Source organism: Manacus vitellinus, unplaced genomic scaffold, assembly GCF_001715985.3.
Source record: "Manacus vitellinus isolate BGI_N305 unplaced genomic scaffold, ASM171598v3 scaffold_66_pilon, whole genome shotgun sequence".
NCBI classification, from domain to species: domain Eukaryota; kingdom Metazoa; phylum Chordata; class Aves; order Passeriformes; family Pipridae; genus Manacus; species Manacus vitellinus.
The window spans coordinates 1,089,187-1,111,762 of record NW_021940729.1 but is presented as its reverse complement, the minus strand read 5'-3'; the positions used below and the strand labels follow the sequence as shown (position 1 = coordinate 1,111,762).

At 40.0% G+C, this 22,576-nt stretch overlaps 1 protein-coding gene across 1 annotated transcript in view; it reads left to right on the top strand.

Annotated features, from left to right (window-relative positions):
- MPPED1 (metallophosphoesterase domain containing 1) overlaps nt 1-22,576 on the top strand; it is a 43,203-nt gene that overhangs the window by 1,197 nt on the left and 19,430 nt on the right. Inside the window, exons 2-3 of the mRNA XM_008930735.4 lie at nt 4,105-4,286; nt 16,848-17,073. Coding sequence (XP_008928983.1) covers nt 4,105-4,286; nt 16,848-17,073 — 408 coding nt within the window. The remainder of the gene's footprint in view (nt 1-4,104; nt 4,287-16,847; nt 17,074-22,576) is intronic.

The window sequence follows — 22,576 nt, the reverse complement described above, 5'->3', positions numbered from 1 at the left end:
TAGTGAATGCTTATGAACGTTATTTGGTATAAATTAGATTATGTAAAAAGAATCTGAAGACTAACGTGTGTATCAGGATGGTGAGCAAACACTCAGTTTTTGGGGGCAGTGTATTATGGTCTGTGATGGGGTTTTTTAGATCCCACTGAAATGCAAAGAGTAAAGTGGGTTGAATGTTAGCACTGGTTAGTTATATTACAGCTACATAAAAACATCTTTAGTTTGTAGAGCTGGCAAATGGTAGCAAAAGTACAAACAAACAAATGTAGGTTCAGAAATACTTTTACAAATGAAAATGCCAGATGCAGGTTGATTTGATGAGGCTTAGCTGTTTTCTGTGAATAGTCAGACAGCTCCTGGGCACTCAGAAATTTGTTTCCTGGTCTTAAAAGCCGAATGTTTTTTACTGGGCTGTAAGCAAGTTATTTATTTGTATCCACTTGGTACTCAACAATATGCTGTTTAAACTTCTAACCACTAAGAAATTATGGTACTGGAGGGCTTGGACAATCAACTACATGATAGAAATTCAGCACCTGAGCAAATAGTTGAAAATAAGCTGTCCTTAGAAAATGGTTCCTCAGAAGAGTTTAGCAATCTCTCATGAGTGATTAATACTATTGGAGAAGCTTGTGCAAATAGAAAAACAGGCCAAATCAATTGGAACATGTACCACAATCTGACCTACTCTTCCTCCTCATACAGAAATTGTAAATAATGTTTCTTGAATACCAGCAGGATTGCCTTTGCCTCCTACCAATGAATAGAATAGTAACAAAGAAGGGAGAAGGAGACATAAAAAGGGTAACAAAAGCACCTTTTATTCCCATGATTGTCGTGGGTGAAAGCCCTGTTTCCGTGAACTCAGGTTTTGTCCTTAACTTCAGGGAGGTGCAGGCTTTGTGCATAGTTCCAAACACCTACATTAGTGATGTTGTAGGCAACCACAAAGAGATTTCACACAGACCTGTTAACATCTGAGCCCACAGTAAACTGTTTTAACCACGGGGGTCCCCCTTTTCTTCTGCATTCAGTCCTGCAGATCTTCCTTGGTCCTCTGTGAAGTTTGATATTTCTCCTTTGACGTGTTAGCTCCTTCAGGACTTTTCTAGACCTGTCATAATCTGACATCCCTGTGCTTATGAGATGGCTGGGTTGCCACTGACGAGAAGGGTGGTAAATTCTGCCAGTGTTTTCAAGCCCATCAGTCATCTCTGGAAAGTCCTTGCCTTGCCCCTTTGTGAAACCACTGAAATCCGGTGTACAAACCAACCTCTGGAAATGTTTTTTTTTGCTCTGAGATTTTTCAGCTCAGCTTTTCAATTTTCGTGCTGATTTAAAGAAAAAACAAAAGCATTTGCACAAAAAATAATCAGCAGATCTGTATTCCTCTGCTCACGCTGCAAGCTGTGCATTGGGTGTTGGTGTGACAGCTGCTGTGGGAACATGTTACACGAGAATATGGGGATTGAGCCTTCAGAAATTATTTCCAGTAATACAACTTAGATGTGTTTGTGAAACTTGACATATGTTTTTACCTATATACGGTCTCAGTGTGTGCATATCACTTCAAGATGAAAAACCTGCATCTCATTTATTTGCCTTTTTTTTTTTTTTTGCATTGATGTTGTTTTCCCATGAAAATTCTCTGGCCTATTGCACAGAATTTAAAAGTTGCACATAACCTCTGCTGTCCACATCTTCCCCATGCCCATCCAAACTGTAGGAAAAAAGCACGTGCATTATGTGCTGCATGGGATTTCCATGGGATGTCTGTTGTTTTTAACATTCAGCTTCACATGTGAGGTGCCTGATACTCCCTAACACCCAACTTACTGCTGTGCTGAGCTCTGAAAGGATTCTGAAGGAGAAGCAGTACCTGCTTTGAAGGCTGCTCTGCCATGAAAGGTCAAAAAGTAATATTTTAAACCAGTCCACGTGTTAGACCAGACCAACCCTTATGTCGTGCCAGGGTAATATGCATAATTTAGAGCTGGCTTACTACAACCTGTAACTCACTTTGGGAGGTCTTGGGCAGGGAGAGCAGTAATTTGTGTTTGCTGAGCTGGTGTTTAATCCTTTCAGCTTGAACAGCTGCAAAGATAGGCAGGGTCAGCTCCTCATCCTTTGACTCTTGGAGATGGTCCTGTGCAGGGACTTGGTGATTCTTGTGGGTCCTTTCCAGCTCAGCACATCCTGTGATTCTGTGGGTTTTACCCAGTTCATTTTGTGGCAGAATTGTGTGAAGTGAATGTATTACCCTTCACACAGCTCACACCTTATGGCAAAGCCTGCCCAGTCTAAACCCCACCATTCACCACCCGTGTTCCTTTGCACCCCTCTTACCTCCCCCCTCCACCCCTTGTGGCAGCTCTGTTCTTCTGTTCTTCTCCAGAACAGAGGCATTTTTACCATCAAACTCTTTTTCTTCACCTGGCCTCTGTGGTCCTCTTGCAGCACACACACTCCCTCAACCCTACAACAAGTGTTTTCAGGGGCCAAACGTTCCAAACACTCTCTGTCAGGCAAGTTTTGCAGTTCCCACTAGGTCCTTGCTGACATATCTGGGTATTCATTAGGTAGGATTTGATCCCAGCTGGTTTTGCTCCTCACCTCACGTTTCATTACTTTTCTGCTCAAAAACTGGAACTTCAGAAAGACAACTACAAGGTGCTGGCACTAAAAGGCTGTTTCTCCAGTATTGCTGTAAAAAAACCTCAGCATTCCTTCTTCCTGTAAAGGTATGGGTGCAAAAGAATTTGTTCATGCTCTAGGTTTGTAGTTACAGCGTAGAAGATGCTAAGAGCTTTTTTTTTTTGTATTTAACAAGATTTGAATGTTTTAGATTTATTCCTCACTCTCTCACCAATCCCGTGTGGTTGTCAAAAACGCCTCTAAATTTCACAGAATTCTTTGACATAGGGAAAAGATGGAGTGATTAAAGATTATTATCTTATGACTTTTAAGAAATAAAATACTTTTAAAAAATTTACTTAGGAACAGATGTAGTACTATTAATAGCAAAAATATCTTTTTTTTTTTTTTGAGTTTGTTTATGTAAAAGTAAGCTCCTAAATTGAAGCACAACCAGCAAGGGATAGAAATGTGTATTATATACAGCAACAGTGAACAAAACTAATTTTATTTGTCCTTTCAAAATAAATGTTGCAAAAGTAAAATAGTTCACAACAACTCTGTATATCTCTCTGGTTTCTAGTGGCAGAAATATAACTCTTGCACCTCTGGCTTTTGGATTTTATTCCACCAGAGTTCCCTAACTGGAATAGCAGATACAGTATAGCTGTATATGGATACATTTGCTTCTGTGTAGTCCAACAAAATATGGATTGAGGTTAAAAAGATTGATTTGAAAATAAGGTGTTCTCTGCTTTCCTCTCCTAAGTCTCATCAAACTGGGTCAGATCTTTTCGTTCCCTCAGCTTTGAATCTTGATTTTGGGCTCTGAACAATGCAGCCTCACCCCTCACAGCATTTGATTTCATTTAGTATAATTAAACCCAGAAAGTCACCACATTTGTCCTGACAATAGTGAGGCTTTAATGTACATTTACAGCTGTTGGGAGAGTTCTCGTGTTGTTTTGCATTAACACAAACATATCTCCAAAATGTGTTAATTAAATTTGCTGGAATTATGTAACTTGCAGGGGGGGGGGGAAAAAGTTCTAATTAGAAAAAACACATTTAAATGTATTTATGTATCTCAAACAAATCTCTTCCCTGTGTACCGTGTAATCACGTTTAAACAATGAAATGGGATGGTGCTATTCCTTTGAAACTGGCAATGCCTTTGATTTATTTGTAAGTATTTGTGTCAGAGTTACTGCCACAGTCCAATCTCTTCTCCTTAATCTCTTGAAGTTAATCTGTCTACCAAAAAAACACTGAAAATGCTGCGCTGTGAACATCAAGAATTTTTACACCTCCCGTTAGTGTTAGGTTTGTTTTAATAAATCCTTCCATCAGGCAGATTCAGAGATCTGTGTAATCTTTTGTAAAGGTAGAAAAACCAGTGTTGGGATAGCGAAGCAGCCACCACCAAGTACGTAAATACTTCCTAACCTTGTTATGATGCATTTCCTGCAGGGTGGATCCGGTGCCCCACGACGCTCCCAAACCTCCAGGATATACACGATTTGTCTGTATTTCTGATACTCACTCAAGAACTGATCCCATCCAAATGCCATATGGAGATGTGTTAATACATGCTGGTGATTTTACTGAGCTGGGACTTCCTAGTGAAGTAAAAAAATTCAACGAGTGGCTAGGTAGGTACTGCATTCTGTGAGCATCTGAAAGCACATTTGTTTACTGATTGTATCTGCCCCTTCTGCCTCCCAGTAAAAACCACCTTGCACTCAGAAATCATGAATATTAATTTGACTTTTAAATTGGAATGGCAACGAGCTGGAATCGTTGTTTTTCACAAATATTTTTGCATTTTTCCAACGGAGCAAATAGGATTTGTGAGACTATTCATCTGTTCTGCCTTCACACTCCCAAGTGTACATTAAGCAACTTCTGGGTGTTAGCAACAATTTAAGTCAGTAGGCCTTTAATGATTTACATAAAACCTCTTCCATACATTGTTATAGCTTTCCTTCTTCCCCATCCCCCCCCCCCAAAAAAAAAAAAAAAGTTGTTGTGACTGAAAACATTTGTCTGTTTAACCCTGGAGGCTCATAGTTGTGCTGTTTTTTTTTTTAATCTGAGGCTCAGCTGCACCACAGTGATGAATTCCAAACAAAGCAAACCGTGTGCCCGTGGTTGCTGCCTTGGATGTAGCAGACCAGATGTAGATGCCTTCTGTAGGCAAGCCTTGGCATTGGGAGCTGAAATTCTGTTCCATTGGGCAAGAGAGTGGTGATTTACATGTGCTTCTGCAATGTTTTGTGTTATGCTTTAAAAAAAAAAAATGACAGTGAAAATTGGAAAGCAGGCACTGTATCCAGATAAAAACCCTGCCTGGTGCTGTTCCTGCAGCACTGCGGGTACCTCAATTTAGAATAAAAGTGGCTTCTGATACTTCATTAACAAAAAAAAAAGGGTGAGAGGGAATGAAGGAGTTGGAGAGAGAAAGGACACAGTTTAAGGGGAACAGATTTCAAGTTTTCTGTGGATGTATTTGCATTTTTTTCCCTGTCTCTCTTTTTTTTTTTTTTTTGGTACGTATTACAGCATTCCGCCCTGGGAAGGCACAAAGCAGACAGATGCATGTAGGCTGAAATGGAATATATAAAAAAAAAAAAAAAAGAAAAGTCAGGACTTCACAATTTAAACAAATATTTACTAGCAAATAATTATCAGCAGGGCTGATAAATATTTATTTGAGCTCAGCAACCCAATAATGTGTCCCACACGGAATAATTGCATTATTCTGCGAGTATTAAGGTAGGAACAGTGTGTGGAAGTGATATATTGATATAGTGCCATCACCTCTTGTCTCTGCACCCAAAAGGAGGAGGGTGGTTATAAAACAGAAAGCAAGTTTTGACCCTGTTGTGTAGGTCTGTACCATGTCTTATAATAATGTCCTGAAAATAGCATGTACAAGTTATACAAACCATATGGTTATCCTTCTAAATAATATCCATTTTATTCATCTGCTGGTGTGGGAAGAGAAGTGCTTGGGGATATTGCTGGCAAGGATGGGGGCTACACACAGTTTCTGTGCATGGTCTCTTCATCATTTTCATTCCCCCAAAAAAGGGCTTAATTTTCTGACTTTTCAGTCATGCTTCCAGTTTCCCTTGGGAAAAGGTGATCTTGGTGGTTTGAGCTAAATATTTGCAAGAGCATCTTTGAGATACAGAAATGTAGCGAGTTAAAGATTTTTTTAGCTTCTTGGCAATTTAAAAAAAAAAAGAAAAAAGAAAAAAGGGAAGATCTAATTTAATTTTTAATAAATTTTTGTTCATTTTAAATGGACAATTTTTCAACTCTTGAATATCTTGAGTGTTTACAAAATCTATAGTAAACAGCAGAATGGTTAAAAGTGTTCCTTTTGAGAAGGAATTTTAGAAGTTTTTGCTGGTTGTCCATTTTGTTGTGAAAGGGACTGGTCCCCAACAGTTTAGGTTTTTCTAGAGGGCTACTTCCAGTACCTTCCACTATTTTGCAGCTCCCTCAGCCTACCCAACCTTCTCCTTCCTCCTTGTCTTAATATTTTACTAGTTTCTAGAGAAAATAAGAGACAGATCTGGCATTGACTTTGACCTCCACTGTTGTCCTTGCTGCTGCTGCCAGACTTCCCTGTCCATTCTTTCATGTCCATGGCACAGGGCTCCCTTTCCACTTATTTTGTTCTCTGTCTTCTGCTGTCATTAGATTACAACTTGGGATGAACACCAGAATATTTGTATGGTCCAGCTTCCCTTCATCTCATCTCCCTCTCAAGCCTGAGATACATTCCCTGCTCCTGCTTTTGCTCCATGTTTTTGTGTGTAGCATTGATTCTTACCTCTTAATTTTCTGTTCTGTCATGCCCTATTAGGTCTGTGCCCCTCTGGTCTGTCTCTGTTTCATCTTTTCAGATCAACTTGCCCTTCAGCGAGTTCAGATTTTATCTTTCTGCTTTACATAAAATTTCCTGTGCCTGTCTGATGGAAAATTTATCTTACATTAACACCATTAACTTCCCTGGACCTTATGATTACACCAAGCACATGCTCAAGTGTTGTGCTAATAGAGGCACGTTGGCTTGCTGAGTCATCCCCTGAAATATGTTCTCTCCTTTTTTCTGACTCTCTGTGGGCACACAGGAAGGCCTGGACCATCTCAGATGACACAGCTCATGGTCCTGGTGCTTTGTCTGCCCTTCACTCACCCACTTTCATATTTTTTGCTCTTCTGACCCTTAAATCCCTCTGCTTGATTTCGTTTCCATTCGTTCTTTTTGGTAATTAGTTGTTTCCTCTCATGTTTTGTTTCTGCTAAACCCCCTCTCCCCTTCTCAGGGAGGGACTTGGGGTTTTACCAGGGCCAGGTTTAACTCTGTGGAAGAGATGAAATGCTGGTGATAACTGGATATGCTTATTTTCTCAACTTTCTCTGCCAGGCACTCCAAGGGCTCCTGCAGCCACAGCATTACTTTGTGTTAAATACATAGGGTTTTAATTTCTTAGTTCTTAAATTGCCTTTTGGATCTGTGCAAATTTTGAGTGCAGACACAGAGTTCCACAGTGTGACAGGGATGGTGGGGTGGACTGTGCTTATTTTGAACCTGCCACCTGCTCATTTCATTTGGTATTTCCTAATACTGGAAGAGGGAAGTGATTTTCATCTTCGTTCTGCTTAAGAATTTATAGGCTCGTCCCATATCTGCCCTTAAGATATTTTTAAGGCTGAAGACTGTTCAGAAGTCCTTAAATGCCTTTGGTCACCTGTGTCACTCTTTGTACCTCTTTGTATCCTTTCAGAAATGATGAGACCAGACCTGCACATGATCTGAGAACACCACAGATTTATTCCCCGGCAAATGAGATTTCCTAGCTCTCTTTTCCTTTCTGGTGTTGTGGATTATTCTGTTTTCATTTCTAACTGTGTGACTGAACAATGAGATGGCATTGTCATAAAATTTCCTAATACAATTCTATCAACTCTTTCCTGTATGGTAATTCCTTGCTCAGAACCCATCACTGTATCTACAGTTGGTGTGTTTTTTCCAGCACTTGAATTACTCTGCATAAATTTATGTTCAGTCTCATCTGTCCTCTTATTGCCCAGTCATGCAATATCATGAAGTGAGATTTCTATTTTGCTAAACTTTTTTAGGGTAACTTAGAAAATTAAGGGAAGAGAGGCAGAATAGTCAGTTTACAAAGCCTATGAACGTTGTCAACCCGGTCATTTCCCTCCCTTTTTTTTACTTAATTGACCTTTCTCCTCTTTTCATACTTCATATTTTCGTTTTTTTTTTTTTTTTTTTTAATCTAGTTTGTTCTCTTACTGTATTTTTGAATTTGAAAATCCAGTTTTGGAGAATCAGGAAAAAATGAAGTACAAAATCTGTATTATGGAAGGACTGAACAGAAGGCCACGAAGCCAGGGAAACTTGCTAATGACATTACAAGGATGACCTTGAACATATGCTGATTTTCCAACATGCCCAGGAGATTTTAACAGATAACACTTTGAACAGCCAAAAAGGATTTGGGGGAATTGTTTCTAAATGCATTGACCTGTTAAAACTGGTCCAGAGGAGGGTCAAGAAAATGATCAGAGGGCTGGAGCATCTCTTCCAGATGACATCATAAGATATGTCAGGCTCACTATGCACAGCAGCTTCTCTTTCTCCTCAGCTTTTTCATGATTTTAGTTTTGGTTATTTATTCCCTACCTGCACATAAATCAAATGTGTTGCAGGACTAACACAAAACCACGTGTCCTGCCTTAGTGCACTCATCAAATAATGACTCCAAAACTGTCTCTGCTTTTTAATCTCCAGTGTTGTTGGCACTGGAAATTGCCTGCTTGGCTGAGTTGCTCATGTAATTCCCTTTGCTCCAGCCTGGAATATCATTTCCAAGTTGTGCATGCTCCAGGACCCACTTTCACTTGGAGCATGTGGGTCACTTATCTGGAAATTTAACTAAATAGCTGATCTGTGCTATAAGTTGCAACACATAATTCCATACTTTCTCTGAGAAGTCTCTTCTGTGCATGGATTGGAAAGATTACTTAAACTAACACATTTTACAATATATATTATTTCAGTGTGTTTGCTTGAGATTTTCCAGTGTCAAAGACAGACTTCCTGTTTGAAATTCAAGTTCAAGCTAAATTGGGATTAAAAAAAAAAAAAACATAAACAGAAGGTGGCTTTGAGTTGTGCTGGAAAACAATAATTAGCTCTTCAGAGTATTTTCATGAGAATGTTGTTCTTATGTGCTTATTGTACACACACACACACACACACACACACAAAAAAAAAAAAAAAGATTACATTATTTGACATGCCCTTTAGGAATTGACCTGGGCAGATTCAGCTCAAAGGATAATATTTTTATTTCAGACTAAAAAAATACTTTAGAGTGAAGAGAGGAACTAGCACTACTAAAATTACCTGTTTCTAGTATTAGATTGTATTAGATCTAATCCTCTAGCATTAAATTCTGCAGACAGAATCAGCTAATGTTGGCCAATAAACATCATCCCTACTTTTAAGTTCTTGATAAAAGATCTTCAGAAAAGCCTGTGGTCAGAAGGTTTAGCTTTACTTCTGCTTTATTGCTCAGCTTTGCAAAATGAGGTAGTTGTTTTTCTTCCTATCTTAACAGGTATTTTATATTTTTAGGTCCAATAATAGTCACATTTAAAACAGATTAAAATCATCTTGAAGATGAAAAAAAATCAGCTTCAGAGCAGCAAAAGGAATTAAAATTTACAAATTGTAGTCGTGCCATTTTGACCATCAGTAATTACACTATTTTTATGTTAATGTAGAAACCCCTTGAAAGAAGTATTTAAGCACTAATTATCTATTTACAAAAGAATGGCTTTGGAAATGCAGTGAAAAACATTGAGCTGTGTAGGGATTTAGAACAGATGTCATTTTTAAAAGACTGGGCATACTAAAAAAAAAAAGAAAAAGTTGGAGTTTATTGGATTTCTTCAGTGTAAGATGGCTTGGATCCATTTGTCCACCTAAGGCTCAGACAGTACAGCAGGGCACAGGAAAGTGCTCTGCAACACACCCTTCCAGTATTTCTCCAGTTTTGGGGAGTTACTCTGTCCTGAAAACTTCACAATATTAAGTTGGCTGCTGTGAGTCTCAGGAATGTTTAAGTTACATCCCTGTATTGGGAAGATGATCCAGACCAACTGTTTTCCACATCCTGGTGGTGAGAAGCTGTAGAAGTGGTAGGTGCTGAAGCATTTGTCCTTCATTTCCTCCTTCCAAACACGAGTTTGCTTTTGGGGGATTTCTTGCCCTTTGTACCAATCCTGAGGTGGCTTCTTTCCATGAACGGAGTGGAAGGTAACCAAACTTCAGGATTCTGAGTCTCTGGTTTCATGAACACTGAGCTGTCTGACCCCTCCAGTGAGTAAAACCCCCAGTGTTAGTCCAGACTAGCAGATAATCTGGCCTTAGGAAGGCAGCGTGGCCCGGGAGTGCAGAGAACAACCATGGAACAGAAAGGTCTGGAATGGGATTCTGTGAACTGCCACTGCCTCTGGCAGAGAGGTTTGAAAGAGCCTGAGGAAGACAGGCAACCAAATTCTAGTTAGTCATCTTCAGGTTTGACAGCCTCTTTATTGTTCTTCCCCTTGTAAAATTGTGGAGATGATGCTTGATCCACCTACCACGTGGATTTGTTGGAGGATTAATTATTCTCAGTGCAGCACTTTGAACATCTCTCGTGGAGCACTGTACACAAACATTAAACCTTGTTATTAGTGCTGTGACATGACACACAGCTCTTTGTAGTCTTCCCTTCCACAAGGTGACAACTTGGGAGATGCTGAGAGCACCTTCGTGGGATCTGAAGATCTGCACAGGAATCTCTATCAGCGTGCACAAGGATCCATGTAGGAAGTGTAAAACATTTTTTAATTGCTACTTTTTAACTCAGTTCTCTGTCTCCTTTGCTTTCCTGGTCCCTAGATAGAAGTTGTAATCAGAACTAGAATATTTTAAAGGCTGTGGTGGAAATTTATCTCCTCAGAAAAATATGTTATTTAAGACTGTAGCTATCCCAGAAAGTAAAAAGAAAAGAAAAAACCAGCTGGTGGAAATGGACCCTGTGACTTGGTGGTTTTCAAGCCATCAAGTGCCACAACCTAAGGGGACACAGCAAAGGAAGGTTCAGTTGGAGTTGTGCAGTTTTGGAGGTGTTTGTTACTGACCATTGTGGGACAGAAGGTACAGAGCTACACAACCTTTTGTCTTGACTCACTGCAACTGCTCCAATGGCCTAGTTTGCTGCTTGCATTGGGTTGGTTCTGCACAATTACAGGATAATTTAATAAGCCAGGTAGAAAGGAAGCCACTTTTCCCCTAGAAGTGATTTTGACCAGTCATTACAGGTGTGTGGGTGTGTATAAAACACAGTGTATCAACGAGCCTAGGTATGAGTATTATCAGGCATTTTTTAGTTTGATTTGCCTTTGTCTGTTTTAAGAAATCCTGTTTTCCAAATGAGAGCAGCACTGTGTGTGTTTGCTGGTTTAGTGTTTGGTGTAATTACTGGCTTCTTCAGTGCAAGAAAGGCTGGAGGTAGCAGGTTACAGATGACTTGGGGGGAGTGTTCATTTACAGTATTATTCCAGATTACACACCGTACAAAAAGTATGTTAATGTGAATTTCCCAGACATCAGCCCCAGTGTTGAAACATAGAACTGTCAAAAAGATGCTAAAAAGCAATCTGAGACAGTTAATGCAGCCTTTCCACTATATCACTCACTGCTGCATTCTAAGAGGCTGGAATGAGAGGGAAGAAGCATTAAGTGGGCACTTACATGATTGTCAGTGCTTTTAATGAATACTAAAAATTCTGCTCAGTACCAGGAGAGAAGCAAAGCACACATCTGCCTGTACAAGTTTGCATTTATCCTGGCAGAGCTGGAAGCTGATAACAATTGCAAGCTGCAGAGGAGGTTTGCTGGTTGATAAAGATGCTGAACCTCTCAGTACAAGAGGAGCGGAGACACCTCGAATTTGCTCTTGAGTTATTTGCAGCGTTGATCTCTCGTTTACTGGCTCACTGATAGAGCAGGAGGAACCTCAAGCACTCAGAATTCTGCTTTGAACAAACCCAGAGGCAGAGAAACAGCAAACAGAGGCGGGTTGTTGAGCCCTTCGCGTTGTGCAGCTTGTTGTTCAAGTTATGGCTCCCCAGCGCTTCAAGTTATTCTGGAAAAAAAAATTATGTTCGCCATAAAAAGGACCTACTGTAGTTTAGGAGTTAAAAATGGCCGCAATCATTTTGTAATTGGTGCATAAACACCCAAAAATTAGATGTTCAGTTGATTTTCTTAATTAGCAATCTACGGTAATGAAAGGAATAAACAAAGATGTTACTAGCTAAACAATATATAGAGAGATATATATTCTTATACATGTTATGTTACCAGCACTCCTATCAGATTCTTAGACTGAGCAAATGAAGGCTAAGAAACTTTCTGAGGAGGGCTTGTAGTTAAACTTGTAAGATGATAATACCATCTGGCTATATATAAGGTAATTATAAGCTAAATATGATATCCCAGGCTTTTTGATAATAAAATAACCTCAAATACTAAGGAATTCTATCGATGCAGGAAATTCAGGGAGGAATTTTTTGTGTGATGATTTGTCTTCTAAAGCATTGTACTTCTACAAGTTGTTGTTTTTTTTCCCATAAGAAAAAGGTATCTTTTGCTAAAACTGCTAAATTAAGGGGAAGATGTGTGTCCAGTGTTTTATTGCATAAAAAGGGAGATTACAAAATGGGAAGGAGAGGGGAAAATGAGGCAGGAAAGATAAAGGACCATGTGGCAGAGAAGGAAAAGGATGGGGAAAATCCCTGATCCCATGTTAAGATAGAGACTGAAAGAATGATGGTGTCTTGGAGCCCCATCCCAAATTGGCAGAAGGTAAAAGTTGGATGTGGCCTGAAAAAGGAACCTCTGAAACCCAGCACTGAATTTGAGCCAGTGTGTTCCTGACAGGATTTTAATTTATAACCATTTCTTTTGATTCCAAATTCCAAATAGGAGGAAGTGGCTAGAGGTTGATTATGGAGGAAAATAAGTTTAGTTTCTTTCTAGTTAAACATTATGAGAGGAAAAAAAAACAAACAACCAAACCCTTACTCTAGAATAAAAAGTGAAATTTTGCTTAGCAATGAAATTTTTATTCACCCAAAAATATTTTAAACTGACATTTTGCTTCATTTTGTTTCCTTGGTAATGTCAGAATCACTACATGAATTTCCAAATATATCCCATTCCATCCAAGTGGTATTTTAATAATTTTAATACGGAAAAATGTATAGGTAAAACTTTTCCAGCCAATTCTAGTTGTAGTTTGTGTCCAGACTACAGGCATATTTTAGCAGAATCTTCTCAGGCGCCAAGAACAGGAGGATCCCTGGTCTTTGGGCAAAAACACTTAATCTTGTTTTGGCTGGTCAAAAGAAGAGATCAGGAAAAAAAAATGCAACATCCCCCCAAATTAATAATTTTTCCTTTTTTTTTTTTTTTGTTTGAAATCACATCTTTGACTCCCATAGCATATGTTCTTGCAAGTGTTTCTTGGCACTCCTGAAGGGCAGATCTGTTCCTTACGTGCTCGCTGCCTTAATTTTTCTGGGGAATTAGTTTTGTCCTGGATATGTGTGCAGAATTCCTGTGACAGCCATAAATTTTCTGTAATGTCATTGTCTACACAGAGCTTCTGTATTAGCAAGTTTTGCTACCTGCCCACCAGCAAAGCCATATGTTGGCATCAAATGTTAATTGGCTATCAGTTGGGTGTTTAGTCCTTCTCATCTGCTAAATGAGTGTGAGGAACTTGCACCAAACTTAATGGAATGTGCTCTCCACTCCTGGGAAAGTGCCACAGATTTGTTCCATTAGAATCACAACACAAAATGAGTTTTTAATTTCTGTTACCATTGCAGGCTCTTTAAAATTCTTGTTTGTTTTCCAGTGTAGATTAAAAATAGTCTAGAACCACTCAGGATGGAGGGGAATTGAGTCCAGCCTCCGCTTCAAAGCAGGGCCAGTTAGAGAGGAGGCTGCTCAGAACCTTGTCCAGTTCAATTTTGAGTGTCTTCAAGGGTGGACACCTCCCAGCTGCTCTGGGCACTTCTTCTGCTCTTTCAGCATCCTCATTCTTTCCTTGTACCATGTTCCCACTTGTGTTTGTCACCATTTTTCACCTCTGAGAAGAGCTTGGCCTTCTCTTTCTCCTGAGCCCGGGCAGTTGCAGACAGAGCAGGGTCTGCCCTCCACCTTCTCCAGGCTGAGCAGACTCAGATCTCGGCCTCTCCCCATATCCCACATTCCCCAGCCATCCCGACACTTCTCTGCTGGACTTGCCTCTGTTTGCAGCAGTTTTTTTTTCCCTGAAAGACTCCCACACTCCAGAGGGGGTCAAAACCCACAAAAACACACTGCAGAGTCTTCTTGGATGGAGCTACTCCATCCTAAGCACAGGTGGGGGAATAAACCGATCAACCTGGAAGTGTTTGAATAATCTGAGATCAGGATTGGCCTAAAAAAAATGGAGAAGTGGTTGTTCTAAATTATGAACTCGTGTACAAACACTGCCATACAGCAGCTATTAGGCCATGTGCTCTTGGGCATGTCTTGGTTGTAACCAAGGACCAAGGCAAGGCTACAAATTGTGCAGTAGTCTGTGCCTGGGGATGGAAAAGTAGGGATTTGGGTTGGAAGGACATAATGCAATGAGAAAATACAGAGAAATTAATAGTGCATGAAAAGGAAAAGTAAGAAGTTGCAGGTCAGAAGCAGGAAGGAGTTGCTGCTTTAAGGTAGTTTTAAGGTAGGTGTTGATCAGGTAGTGCTGATGTTTGGTGGATCTTACTCCTGTGAAAGGCACTTGGAACATTCATTTCTCAGGACTGTGCTGACCTACCAGACTAGATTGTGGTGTTGGTCCCCCTGGGGACTGTGCTTTACTGCAAAGAGATGTTCAGCACTCTGGAGTGAACACTGGTGAGTGTGGATCACACAGGAAGCAGGGAAGGTGGGAAATATGATAACTGAGGGTCTTCATCTGCAGCTGCTTTTACACATGATAGTTCATGAGAGCAGTGCCCAGCCAAGAACAAGGTTTCAAAGATTTATACTAAGGCTGACTTTGTGCTTCGACAGCACTCGGAGTGAAAAGCAAAGCATGTTCTAAAGTCTCCTAAGGAAAAAGGTTTGAACAAAATATCTTTTTTTTTAAATAATTTTTTTATTTAAATAATATTTAAAGGGTGAAGAGGAAGAGTTGAGGGGACAAAGAGAGGGAATTAGTTTTACCATGGCCTGGTGTGGGATGAAAGAAGAAAAAAAACAGCTAACTGAGCTGCAAACTCATCAAAAACCACAGTTGTTAATTGAAAAGCTGACAGACCTGTAACTACAGCAGCACTTCTGGCCGCCACTATAATAAATGTAACTGTACATTTAGAGTAATTTGCTAATTTGCCTAAGTAACACCCACAGACAGCAACATGACATAAATACATTAGTGGAAGCAACAACTATAACCAGCTCACACAGGTTCTTGGCTGCTAGATGGATGGATCAGATGAGCTGGAAAAGACTTACAAAACAGAACAGAAATGGAATTGTTAGCAATATTGTGGGTTTCTTTCTTTTCCTGTTTCCCAAGAATTCTTTTAGGCCTGTAGATGCCCATGCATATGGCAGCATGTAAACAGCATTTTTCACTTGTGTGTGTATGTGTGCACACACCTGGGAAACTTGTGGGGGTGGAGGACACATCTGCAAAAGGCTGTTTGAGAAGCAAAAAGGTAAATGATTGAATCTTCAATATTTAAATAAATACATGAAAAGAGTTTCTGTTAAGTATTCTGAAGACACATATGTCTTGGGTCCATAGGAAAGACTGGAATCTGTACACTCAGTTTTCCTAATACAGGTGTTACAAGTGTCTGAAACTTGTACTTAAGAATTACCCTCATCTTTTCATCTGGCAAAGTTCAGCACTGTGTCTTCTGTTCCCTTGACTCTGAATCACACTGTTGCATTTTATTCTGAAGTCCTATCATATCAACTTTTGCCACTGCTAAAGATTTCTGTGTTATCAGCAAGACACTTTTAGAATTAAAAAACCCACGAGATTGCTGCTGTGCAAGGCGGGTTTGATTTTCAATAAAATACTTCTTTTCTGGTCCCAATCTCCTCTTCTGACTGTCCTGAAGTTCACAGTGCACAAACAAAGCTGATGAATGCAGCTTTACACAGTTTCTGTCTTTGTTTCCTCTCAGATGTACTTAAAGGTTTCTGTTGAGCTTTTTGAGGCAGCTGATGCCGACTCCCAGGGGCAGAATCCAGGGAATAACCGAAGGCAGAGTCGGGTGGAAAGTTTCTGTTTCGGTGCTGCTCTCAGGAAGAACCCACGTGTGTGGGCATATGTGTCCCTGCCTTCCTCAGGAGGCTGTGCTAAGGTTCTTCACTAAAGACGGGTTGTAAAATATTCTCGAACATGAGTCACTTTAAATTATAGTCCGCGGATCCGAGGAAGTCACTGAGAAAATGGAGCAGGGGAAAAACACGGGATAGAGGCAGACTGGGAGATCTCTCTGTGGGATGTGGGGTTTTGACAGCTGAACCAAATCCCTGCCTTCCTTGAAGGCTTGGTATTAATGTCAGGGCAAAGAGGGCAGCAGACCCCTCTGGCTGACCCGAGCTGTGAGGGTGTTAGAGCTCCCAGCACGAGCTGACAAAGACCTGAGCTGGGGGAGAAGGGAGCTGACATGATTTTCCGAAGCTGATCTTCTTTGAACCCTAATTTCTGTCAAAGAGTTATCATCACTGTCACAGTAAATGATACTTGCAGCACAAATGGCAATTAACTAGAAGTAAATAGTAGAGCAGAAGTCTGCAGACTGGTTTTTAAGGTTGATGAGTTGAAAGTAATTTCAACACATTAATGCTAAGCGTGCTAAATCACAGTGTGCCATGGAAGAGGCAGTAATGTCATTTACCTGGAATCACCAGGAATTACAATAACGTGGAGGAGGGACGTGCTCTATCGTTTCAAGTATGTGAGAATATTACAGGAATCAATAACAGTTTGTCTGTCTGTTTTCTTCCATCAGATCTTCCATAAAACAAGTAACGTGTTTGTTTTTCGCTGTTTTAGGTAGCCTGCCCTATGAATACAAGATTGTGATAGCAGGAAATCATGAATTGACCTTTGACCAGGAATTCATGGCTGACTTAATCAAGCAGGACTTTTACTATTTCCCCTCTGTTTCTAAGCTGAAGCCAGAGAGCTATGAAAATGTACAGTCTCTCCTAACAAACTGCATCTATCTTCAAGACTCTGAAGTGACGGTGAGGGGATTCAGAATATATGGCTCCCCTTGGTAAGCAGGTTTTTAAGCATACCTAAAAATACTGTTGTTGATTGCTGTCACATCAGGCCATTTTGTGTGCATCAGCTGTGTTTGGGTTGCTGTGTTAGGAAGAAAAGTAACACTCAGTTTGATAAAGTTTGTGTCATTTTCTCCTAATGAATCATTCCTGTGACAAAATAATGTACTTTACTGGGGGTATGTTTAACCAAATAATGATGGGGAAAAGACAAGTGTGCTCTTCAAACTCTCAGCCAGGAGCATAGTCCATGTAGGGGGCTTTTGTGTCAGCAAGTATGTTTTCTATCCTTGGTGAGTTTATCTAATTACAGGTTGATTTTTATTGCTAGGGTACATCCTTTTAGCAATTTCTATCCTACAGATAATGTTGAATAGATAATTTGCAGGTGATAGATAATTTACAGGTAATATTTATGGTTAATTTACAGACAATATTTAAGGTTTATTAGTGTATACAGTAGTCATTTAACTTATTTCAGCACTTATGAAGGCCTTTTTTTAAAAAAAATCCCTCAGAATCTTTCCTTTATAGAGTAATAGCTTTCTCCAAGGTATAACTGAGTTTCTAAAGTCAAAAAATCAGTGTATTTCATGGATTTTGCTCTACTGCACAGTGGACACTTAGAGCTCCTTGACAGTATCAGACACTTGGATTTTGGCTTCCTAACTTCCACCTTGGGCCTTGTATGTGCTGCTTCTGTGTCTCTTCCTGATGATACATTACTCTGTGTTATTTCTGCTAACAGGACTGTAAATTAGGTCTTTTTTGAGCATTTGGTATACGTTTAAAATAAGTCAAACTGCATTTTAAAAGGCAGGTTTTGAAGGGAATCTGTTATTCTTCCTTTTAAAATCACATCAGGCTGAAATGTAGCAAACAAGTTGTCAAACCTGATGCATGTACCCCAATGTGAAGTTTCAGTGTGAATAAACTGTGAAATCTCTTGGATATATATTTTTTTTTTTAATGAAAATTGGCGTTTTCCCATTTGGTTGCTCGAGATGGGTGTTAATTTTCTCTAAGCTTATTATTCTACATGAAATAGTTTCCCTCTTAAGTGCACCCTTCCCTCTCTCCCTCTCAGATCTCCAGATCCTTCTGGTTCTTCTTTTCAACCTCCCCACCTGCTGTGCTGTAGTTCATCTTCCTCTTGCATCTCCCGTGTATGCAGTCAGCGTGCACTTTACTTCATTTTCCAAATTATTTGGGAAGATATTAGATGGTATCAGTCCCAATATTAACTTCTGAGAAATGCCACTTGGCATCTCTTCCCATTTTGATGTTCAACTCTAAATAGTGTAATTATGCTCTGTTTACAATATGTCTGGCAACTTCATATCTTCATTGCAGTGTTCATAACCAAGGCACCATATTTCCAGTGTCAGGAATAATTTTCCAGGCACTAAAGTACCAAAAGTCTTATTAAAAGTCTAGAGAAATTAAATTAAAGCAAAACACTATCTATAAAGCAGCACTAAGTAGAGGCTAAAGGGAGCCATTTGAACTTTCTGTGTATGATTAGATCTGCAAAAATCTGTTGAGGAAACTCTTGTCCACCCACTAACCCATAAATAATGTTTCTGCAAAATCAGATCTGCCACGTTCCCTTTGTGCACAAATTCTGTCACGCTGCACAAGTTGTCTGAGCTATCTGGCATGACCTGTTCTTCAAGGGAAAAAAAAAGATTGCTTTCCTTTCCATCTTTTATGCAACTTCAGGTTATATCTCAACTTCCACACTACATGTTTCACAGCGTTGCTAACTCATCTCCCACCCCCTTATGGTCCTGGAAGATGAGTGTTGCGAGGTCTTTTGAAGATATTTGCTTACTCCATATGGGAGAGAAAGTCTTGATGAAAGTCTTCCAGCCAAACTGGGAGATTTTTTTGCTTGCTGTAAGGCAGTGCTGAATGAAGTTGCCATACCAGCTGGTGACATGTCCAGTGGAAACATCAACACTGACAATAATAGCAGTAATAAGTGGCTTGTCATTAATCCATCAGAGCAGCAGATGCAGAAGTAGCAAAGTCCCATCAGCCAACCCACCAGCCAGAAAACTTGGGAAGAGAAGCAGCTCTTTTGTGTGGGCTAGACTAGCTGTCTGCTAGATTTCAGGCTGTAGTACACGTCTGTGCCTGCTGATCACTACTGTTCTTCAGCAGCTCTTTCTGTCCCTGGGCTTCATTCACCCTAAAAAGAGAGCTTTGTCACAGCCTCTCTGGGAAATCACTTTCTTTCTACACCCTGGTAATGTAAGCTCTAAAAAACCACAGAAATTTGCTGAACTTTCTGTGGTGATTCTTTTTTTGCCCTCTCATCATAAAGCCAGTCCTCTAGAAAGTGCTTATGGGCGTAGTGAAGACTTCAAAATTTAGAGTTCTTTAAGATCTCAGAACTCAAAGCTAAATTTCAAGCAGTTGCCTGTCTAGTGTCCTACAGTAATTTTCCTGCCTTGGAAAAAATACACATCTAGCTTTTTGAGTGGTTTTGTTTAATTGAAGAACTCCAGATTACAGTTTAGGTGTGCTGTCCACATATGACATTTAGAAGGTGAACTATCTGGAACCTAAAAGAGTGGGGCCCCAAATCCTTCCTTTCCATTTCTGGTTACAGTGCTGACCTTCATCCTTTTTATAATTAATCAGTGTTACTTCATCCTTTTTATAAATAATTAGAAGCTTGAGATGCATAAAACAGGTTAATCAATAGTTGCAAAGGACTTTGAGAACACTGGAGTAGGGTCTGAGTGAGGGCCAGCCAGCACTAACTTACTGTCTTTTGCCTGTAGCCATCTGCATTTTTATATATAACCTATAACACACACACACACATATATTTATAACCTTTATACACATTAGATTGTACTAATGTACTAAAATGTTCATGTTTTAGTTGCAGATTAAACCATGAGAGCTCTACTGGTTTGCATAACATGTCAGTCTCTAAGGTCTTTTAAATATGTACCGTTTGTGTGTGGTTAAATATTTTTAATAGCACTTGGGTATTTTGTCCTCTGTTATTATCTAAAACTCAGTGGTTGTTTTTAATTGCACAGAAGAAATGGGACACTGTTTTGTCTCAGACACCAGTTCTCTGACTCTCCTGGGCTTCAAAGGCAAGATTTCAAGTGCCAGATCGAGCCTCTACTCACTCACAAAAATTTAACAGTCTTAAATGTTAATTATGCACGTCTTGTCATTGAGCAGTCATTTTGAAATGCAAGTTTGCAATGCACTAAAGCAGCTACTTAGGAATTTGCTACAGTGGTATCTTGGACCACAAATGATCAGTATAGATGATAAGGAAAAGAAGTAGAATAACTTAGAAGGTTGGAAGGGACCACAGTGGGTCATCTGGTCCAACCTTCCTGGAGGATCCTCTCCCTGACCTGCTGGGAATGCTCTTCCTAATGCATTCCCTTTTAGTGTAGCCCTGTTGGGTCTTTTCCAATCAGGACACCCTGATTTTTGTATTTTTCTTTAGCAGGAAGATGCACTCTTGTTTCATCCCAGCAAAACCCAGCCCATATTCACAGACCTAGGACAAATCTTGTGTAGAAATTAGCTGTAGTTGCTGTGAATGTGAAACAGAAGACTTTAGTTCCTCAGGAGCACTTATTGTAAAATGGAAAAGCAGCTGGGTGGGAAGTACTTTTAAACACCCTTGTTTGTTCTGAACTGCTGTGAGAAAAGTCAAGCAGATAGAATAGCCAATATAATTATGTATATTAATTCAATATAGTGTTATTTTGGCTGCTAAGCCTTCCCAAAGACGAAGCCATTTTCCAGAGGGGTTTCATTTATTTTTCAGTAAGAGAAAAAAATGGTAACATAGAAGTACAAATAAAGCAAGCAGGAATACCAGAGAGGTGGCAGAGGATCCATCGTTTAGGTTTCTGTCCTATCTCTGTGATGTCATCATTCACAAAACCATATTAGTACGTGATTAGTGAATATTTCAGTCATAGATTTTCAGCCTTCTGTTGTAGTTCATAACCCCACAACGTGTTTTTATCTTGCAGGTAAGAGTTTTAGTGTTAGCTGCAGCTGGATTGGAGGCAGACTGCACCATCCACTTTTGTTTCTGCATTGCTAGAGATTTTAATTGCACAATTACACACTGGTTTTGCACGAAAAACTCCTGATGCAATCAGTGCACAAGATCTGCTGTGCTTGCTGAATGAGTCAAGGGTATATTATTCCTTTTACAGCCAATATTCAGAATTGCCATGTGAAAATAAACGTCTAGAACGGTGCATGTGCTTTTCTGTATCAACATGAGAACACATTTCTGAGGTTCATACTCGGGTGTGGGATCCTGAGTGTTGCCACCTCTGCTGTAAAAGGCTCCAGTAATTCACTCTGCCTTGCCATGTGTTTTTTTCCCCATTGGGTTTTTTACAGCTCAGTGAGTAATTTGTCTCTCTGTTCACCTGTTTTGTGCAGTAACTAATGGTAAGACCTAAACACTAATGAACTGCCCCTGATCAATAATCAGGAGCTCTTTGGCAGAGCTTATAGTGGCTGTTCCTCCAATGGCTGATGTTGCACCCCCACCTCAGATTTATGGAAAAGTTGTGCATTTGCTCTGATCTTGGGAAAAATGGCAAGAATTCCAGGGGCATTTTCTATTAGGAGGTGGATTGTTGTGCATTAGTGACTGGATAAGACACATTTTACTTGACAGAGCAAGAGAAATATGAGTGGCAGTAGCCACTGAATTTCCACAATCCTTCTAAGAGCTGTACACAACTGCAGGAGAAACTTTGGTCCTCCTGCTTCCAAACAACCATACAAGGGGGCTGGAGAGCATTTTATCTTCTCCAGCACTTTTTTCTTTTTCCACCATGTGTGAAAGGAAAGGACAGTCAAAGCCCTCTTGCAAACATGTGACAATTTCATTATTCTAAATGACATATTGGCCTGGCTAGCTTAAAGAAGCCTTTTAGGATGAGATTGTCTCCAGACTCATTACCCAGATGGTGGATTTTTACTTGGCTTTGATTATCTGGAGGGCTCTATCCCTGGGAAACAGAACCCCTCATTTTTCTTTTCGCAGAATTAGGATTTTTTTTCCTAGTGTCTATGTATTCTCATTTCCTCCTTCATTCTTTTGTTAAAGGCCTTCTGGAACTCCAGAAAGTTTCATTTCCCAGTCAGGGAAGATGGCAGAGCAAATATTAATATCAGCCCAGAGTGGCATTTGTGACCATTTTCCCTGCAGTGACAGGTGCCTGGGCTGGACTCTGGGGTTTTTGGAGCTTCTCTCCTTATTTTTGTCCCACACAGACTCCAGGCCACCCATTCCCAAGGTCTCCATTTCAGCCCCTTCCACCTCCATCTTCTCAAGAACAGCTGTAATAGCCTCTTTCATTCCTCACTGAACTCAGTTTCCATCAGTAAAATAATGTAGCAAAGATTTATAGGTTCATTCCACGAGAGGGACACGCTTTGCTTTTGCCAGTGATGAATCGCTTCATGTTTATTTTCCCA